Source organism: Chinchilla lanigera, unplaced genomic scaffold (genome assembly GCF_000276665.1).
Source record: "Chinchilla lanigera isolate Chin_1 unplaced genomic scaffold, ChiLan1.0 scaffold00057, whole genome shotgun sequence".
In the NCBI taxonomy this organism is placed as follows: Eukaryota; Metazoa; Chordata; class Mammalia; order Rodentia; family Chinchillidae; genus Chinchilla; species Chinchilla lanigera.
The window spans coordinates 5143438-5150486 of NW_004955458.1; the positions used below are offsets into that span (position 1 = coordinate 5143438).

At 47.0% G+C, this 7049-nt stretch overlaps 1 protein-coding gene across 1 annotated transcript in view; it reads left to right on the top strand.

Moving 5' to 3' along the window:
* Positions 1-5485: 5485 nt before the first annotated feature.
* Positions 5486-7049, top strand: part of Inhbc (inhibin, beta C) — a 24214-nt gene continuing 22650 nt past the window's right edge. The window contains exon 1 of the mRNA XM_005397372.2: positions 5486-6194. Within this exon, the coding sequence (XP_005397429.1) occupies positions 5882-6194 (313 nt within the window). The 5' untranslated portion in view covers positions 5486-5881. The remainder of the gene's footprint in view (positions 6195-7049) is intronic.

The window sequence follows — 7049 nt, forward strand, 5'->3', positions numbered from 1 at the left end:
GGGAAGGAGAGGGGGGAGAGGGGGAGAAAGGGGGGGACCGAACCCGGAAAGGGAGAAAAGGGGGGAGGGGGAAAATCAGAAGGGAAAGAAAGGCCCACAGCGCGCCCCCCTCCGCGGCCTGCGTGCTACGTCACCGCGTCCGGCGGCGGCGTCACCGCGCCCGGCGTTCTGCGCGTCCCTCCCCCTGTGTGCGCCTCCGGGCACCGCTCGCTCCCGCTGACACCAATGCGCGTGCGCGCGACAGAAACAGGCGCGCTCCCCGCGCTACCTCGGTGGACCCCGAGTCCAACCCAGCGAGCCTGGGCTCCTCCGTCCGTCTTAGACTCAAGACCTGAGCAGTTCTAGATTCAAACTTAATAACTAAAGTAATTTCATTGTACAGGGCACTTTCAAAACAGCCTTTCACTTAAGACAGAGACTCCTGCGCCCAAAAGAAGCGCATAATAAATACATAGGTAGGTACAGTTTGATATTTTACAGATTAAAAACTGACCTGTGAGGAGCTCAGTCCATCTTACTAAAATCATTCTTGGCCAAGGAGATAGCTCAGCGGCACAGCCCCTGCCTGGCAAGCACAAGGTCCTGCATTTAATTCGCGGTACCAAAAAAAAAACGTAAAATAAAAATAAAATCACATTCTTACCTTCACCTCCTTAGGAAGGTACAATTCTGGGCAAGGTGTGGTGTCACACATCTGTAATACCAGCACTCTGGGAGGCTGAGACAGGCGGACCACAAATTGGAGCCCATCCAGGGCCATTTAACGATTTGGCAAGATCTTGTCTCAAAAATTCCAAAAATTTTAAAAGGGTTGAGGATCCAGTCTTGGCGAGAAGGAACAGTTCTTTTTCTCAACATTTTAAATTTCTAGCCCCCCCCTTCTGTTCATTCTAGGCAGAATTAATTTAGTTATGTGTATTTGGATAATTTACTAACCCCCTCAAAGAAACAGCGTAGTCGTATGTATTCCATCGTTAAAAACTTACTATGTGACAAAAAATGTAGAGGACAAAAAAAAAAAAATCAAATAGTGCTATATAAGTGCTTATAGAGGAAGATTACAAAATCAAGGCCATGCTGGGATACATAGCACGTTCAAGGTCCCCTACCCGTACAGACAGACCCTGTCTCAAAAAACAGAACAAAACAAAATAAAAAAACACTTGTAAACTGTACTTATTTTTTTAGAGAGCAGGCTCTTGCTGTTACTTTGTTGGTCTTAAACTCCTGGCTTCACGTGATCCTCCTGCCTCAGCCTCTCAAGCAGCTGGGACTTCAGAATGTAGCACCTCAACTACTTTGTACATATCAATGGTGTGGACTGACTTTGTAGCCCAGGCTGGTCTCAAACTCACAATGACCCTCCTGCCTCAGCCTCCCGAGTACTGGGATTACAGGTGTGCATCACCACACCTGACAAAACTATTTTTATATATTTATATTTATATTTATATATGTGGCCAGGGATATAGCTCACTAGCACAGCGCCTTGCTTGGCAGGCACAAGGTCCTGAGTTCGATTCCCAGTACAAAAAAAATATATGTATATACATATATATATATGTATATAATTTCCAGTAAAAGAACTTTGCACTAACCTTTTGAAAGATAGATATGGCCTAACATGGTGGTACCTGTAATCCCAGGGCTCAGAAGGCAGAGTCAGGAGGGTTGCTGTGAGTCTGAAGCCACCTTTGGCTACATAAGTGAGTTCAAGGCCAGCTTGCACTACATATTGAGACCCTGTCTCAATAAAACCAAAAACAAAAATATAGAAATGAGTTCTCCAAAGAGGGAATTAGGAGATTCCAACAAAGTCATAGAGGTGTGATTTTTTGTTTTTTTTTTTACTGCTGTGTGTGGGTGTATTACTGGAGATCAAAATCAGAGCCTTACACATACTAAACAAGCACTCTACCAGGATCCCATATTACCACCCCCTCACAGAGGTTTGGAATTGATCTTTTCTTCGAGCATCAGTAAGTTTCAGGTTTTAAAACTGAGGACAGGAGGTAGTGAAGCCTAGGAAATAATAGCTAATATTTGTATTATGTATATATGTATGTATGTATAACATAGAATGCACAGTGCTTTTTTTTCTTGCAGTGCTGGGAATTGAACCCAGAGCCTTCACACTGAGCTACATCCCTAGCCCCCTTTTTACATTTTATTTTTAAATTATTTTGAGGCAAGTTCTCTCTAAGTCACTGAATTGCCCAAACTGGACTCAAAATTGCAGTCCTAGCCAGGCATGGTGGCCCACACCTGTAACCCCAGAACTCAGGAGGCTGAGGCAGGAGGATCATTGCGAGTTCGAGACCAGGCCGGGCTACAAAGTGAGCTCAAGGCCAGCCTGAACTGCACAGCAAGACCTCGTCTCAAAAAGACAAAAAAAAGAAAAAGAATCGCAGTCCTCCTGTGAGAAGTGCATTCGCCTGCCGAAACCGGAAGAGCACATTCAGAGGCGGCAAGAAGAGCCGCCAAAGCAAGGCTGTTAATCACTCTGCAAAGGCTGAGTGTCCGCTAAACCAGCAGGCTCATGCAGAGTGATCACAGCGCGCAATTTAACCCTAGCACACAGGTCCCTTCCCCCATCTCCGCACTGGCTGAGAATATTATGAGGTGCCTCCCCTGACATCACCTATGTTTCATTACTCTTTCATAAGGTAGTTCCCCAGCCCCTCCTCTCAACTTGCCTTTGGGTTTCTGCATAATATTCTTTTTTTTTTCTGGTCTGTTTGAGACAGGATCTCGCTAAGCAGTTCAGGCTGGCCTTGAGCTCACTTTGTAGCCCAGGCTGGTCTTGAACTCGCAACTATCCTCCTGCCTCAGCCTCCTGAGTGCTGGGATTACAGGCGTGTGCTACCATGCCTGGTTTTCATAATATTTTCTATTCTTTACTTTGGGACTTTTCAAGACTCAGATGTTCCTGCCTAGACATTGCATGTGACCTTGCAATTACTATGTTTCTACTTAGCCTTAGCTAGCAAAGTGTTTTTCTCCTCCTTTCTCCTACTCCCTCCTACACTCTACAAAGGCTCTTTTTCTTACTATTTATATCTCTCCCTCAAGATCCCGCTTGCCCAGAGACTGTCCAAATCCATGAACTTTGTCAGGTCATTAGGCAATTCAAACTGCCAGTAATTTTTCACTCAGAGTTAACTATTTCATTTCGAAAATGGACCTTTTTTTTTTTCTTACACTCCTGTCTCCTTCCTAGAGTGCTGAGATTAAGATGGGATACCACACACAGCCAGAGCCTGCTAACCACTTCACTCTAAAAACAAAAACCAACCAACAAACAGAAATATATCATATATATATTCCCAGGTATGGTGGCACACCTGTAATTGCAGCACTCAGGAGGCTGAGGTAGGAGGATCGCCACAAGTTTAAGTCCGGCCTGAACTACATAGCAAGACCCTGTCTCAAAAAGCCTGGTATGGTGGCACACACCTATTGTTTCAGCTACTCCAAAGGCGAGGGAAGGAGGATCACGTGAGTCCACAAATTTGAGACAAGGTTGGGCAACATAGCAAGACACAGCTGGGAAAAAAAAAAAAAAAAAAAAAAAAAGATTAAATGTAACTGAAAAGGGCAGTTTACCCCAAGGACCTCTAGTTGCAGTGATACAAAGTAAAACAGTCTAAAGTCTTTCTGGGACTTGTGTAGCAACAAAATGAAGATCAACTTGGGCAAAATCTTTGAAGCATCTGCTCCTGAGAAGAGCCTCCCTGCTTTTCCTGGCTTTGCCCACCTCTTTTTCTCTATTCAGGAGGGTTTATTCCCTGGCTTCAAAGGAGAAGAGGAGCAGTTGAAGTTGTCATAGGAGAGGAGAGGTCTGGGAACTACCTTCCATAGTCAAGATACGAAACAAATAGCAATAACATAGTCAAGATACGAAACAAATAGCAATAACACTGCCTCCCCCAAACTCAAGATCAGGTTATCATCCAAGAATGTAATTAGGAATATTCAAATATTAGAGCTGCCAGGCATGGTGGCCCACACCTGTAATCCCAGCACTCGGGAGGCTGAGGCAGGATGATCATTGCGAGTTCAAGGCCAGCCTGGACTACAAAGTGAGCTCAAGCCCAGCCTGAACTGCATAGTGAGACCCTGTCTCAAAAATGAAAAAAATAAATAAATAAATAAAATATTAGAGCTAATTACAGTGGCTCACTATAGTCCCAGCTACTCCACAGGATCAGATCACTGGAGCCCAGGAATTCCAGGCCAGCCTGGGTAATATAGTGGTAGGGTGGTCATAGTAGGAAGGTCCTTGGAAGTGCAAAGTGACTGCTAATGGACACAAGGGTTTCTTCTGGGATGATGAAAATATTCTAGGGCTGGGGATGTAGCTCAGTGCTTCCCTAGCATGCAGGAGATGCTGGGTTCCATCCTCAGCACCACAAAAAAGAAGAGAAAGTGGTGGGGTTTTTTGAGTTTTTGTTTAGTTTTGTTTTGTTTTGTGGGGGGAGGGGGATTTAGGTAGTGCCATTTGATTTTTCTGTTTTTGTTTTTTTGGTGTCAGAAATCAAACTCAGGACCTTGTACTTGCTACGCAGGCACTTGTGCCACTGAACTAGATCCCCAGTGCCATTTGGTTTAAAAACGTGTGCTCCTGCCTCTACCCTTTACCCTTGCCAGGTAAATCCCTACTATGAAAACAGAACGTGCCCGGCGTGGTGGCGCACGCCTGTAATCCCAGCACTCGGGAGGCTGAGGCAGGAGGATCGTTGCTAGTTCGAGACCAGCCTGGGCTACAAAGTGAGCTCAGCCAGCCTGAACTGCATAGACAGACCCTGTCTCAAAAAAGACCAAAAAAAAAAAAAAAAAGCCAGGCATGGTAGCACATGCCTGTAATCCCAGCACTCAGGAAGCTGAAGCAGGAGGATCGCCACAAATTCAAGGCCAGCCTGAACTATATAGTGAGACCCTGTCTCAAGAAAACAAAACAAACAAGCAAAAAAGCTGGCCCAAGGTTTTCTCTACTTGAAAGTCAACCCTTAACACACTTTGTGACCAGTCTTGATATGTTGCCTGGGCTGGCCTGAAATCCCTGGCAACAAGCAGTCCTCCTGCCTTAGCCTCCAGGAATAAAACCTTTGGGTAGACACAATGATGCATACCTGTGATCCCAGCACTCTGGGAAGCTGAGGCAGTCTTGACCCCAGCCCCGGGAAATTTAGCAACTAAGAAAGACCTTATCTCAAAATCAAAAATTTGGATGTGAGGGTGATCTGACTGTGACATCTGTCACCCACTGATTGCCAGAGTTTATTCAGCTGATGTAGCTGCTAGGCGGGAGTTCCTCCCTCAGCCCTCTCTGTCTTCCCTCCCTGAAGCTGCGGGCTGAGGTCGAAGAGGACGACCACCCCCATGGAGGAGGACACTTTCTTCAGCCAAGGGTATACAAGTACCTGCATTTCCATGCTAGAATCTCCAAACAAGCTCTCTCAAAACAATAAAAAAAAAAAAAACGCTGTTTACTCCCCTCCCCACCCCCTGCCAGGCTCTCCAGCTATGCCAGCAATCTAAGGGGGAATTTCATCTCTAACCTTTGTCCCCAGGTCTGGCAGCTCACATGGGTAATAGCTATCTCCCCACATTGGCCCAGGGACATCTCTCTTCCCAAACAAACCAATCTCTCCTCACATCCCCCACTCTGTATTTTCACTGCCTGCATGAGCAGATTCTGCCAAATTCTACCTGTAGTTGGCTTTATTTTTCAAATCAGATGTTTGGCTGCTCTATCGCCTGCAAAAAAGGGAGTCATGCAACCAGGACAACACTCTTCCCAGAGCCCCTGATGGCCGGGACAGAGTGGGGACTGCACTGTTGAGACCTGGAGTTGTGTTGTTCAAGGGGGGTTCAAGAAATGATCTCCTCATTGCTCCCAGCCTTGGTATTCCTGACTCCGGCCATAGTGGCCGCTCTGAGACCCGGCAGTCAGTGTCCAGCATGTGGGGGGCCTGCCGTGGACCTGGAGAGCCACCGGGAGCTGCTTCTTGATCTGGCCAAGAGAAGCATCCTGGACAAGCTGAACCTCAGCCAGCGCCCGACCCTGAGCCGGCCCGTGTCCAGAGCGGCCCTGAGGACGGCACTGCAGCGCCTCTGTGGACCTCCACAGCGGGCACTCCTGGAGGACGACAGGAAACAAGAATATGAGATCATCAGCTTTGCTGAGACAGGTGGGTTCCCGGCCTGCAGCTCTGCCTCAAAACCTGCCCTTTCAGCAAAAGGACGTTTCCTCACCAACCTCACCCCTGACTTCCTCCCCCAACTATCCAACTTCTGCGGCTCACGCCCTGCAGCCTACTCCCAGGCTTCCACTCACCAGACTCCTGTCTGGTAGCTCAGCCCGACCAATGGGCAGCTCCAGATTGGTAGATTTCACTTCTTTGGAGACGCCTGGCCCTGTCTGCCCCGGCTTCCCTGTCTTCCCCTTCTCCTCTGGCTTCTCCCTGCAGTTCCACAAACCTCCTCACGCTGTGTGGGAGCCAGTCCATTTCCTGGACCTGGACCCAGGGGCCGGCAGCTGAGGAGTCCGCTTCTCAGGCCGCAGGATCTCAGCCCTCCGCCCTCCCTTCCTCCACACGCCTCATGTGGGTAAAAAGAGAAAAGTGAAACCCAGGACTAGGGTGTGAAGACACCGCAAGTCCCCATATCAGAACTGGATCAAAATGAGACTCGGAAAGGTAGAAGGGAAGTGGAAGTCCATACGAGGGAGAGTAGTTGCAGAAATTTTTATTGCAGGATTTTTTTTTTTGCATTTTAAAATTTTATTGGTACATTTTAGATATCGATAGTAATAACATTCACCATAGAGAATTTGTACCTGTACGTATCTTGATTCCTTTTTCCGATTCCTCTCCCCTCCCTTCAACCTTTCTTACCCTCCTTATTTACAAAAGCTTTGTTTCCATTTCTTCTTTCTATTCTCTCTCTCTTTTTTTTTTCAAACCAGAAACTGAACCCAGGACCTCGCACTTGTCAGGCACATGCCATGCCACTGAACTATATCCCTGGCCTTTTTTTTTTTTTTT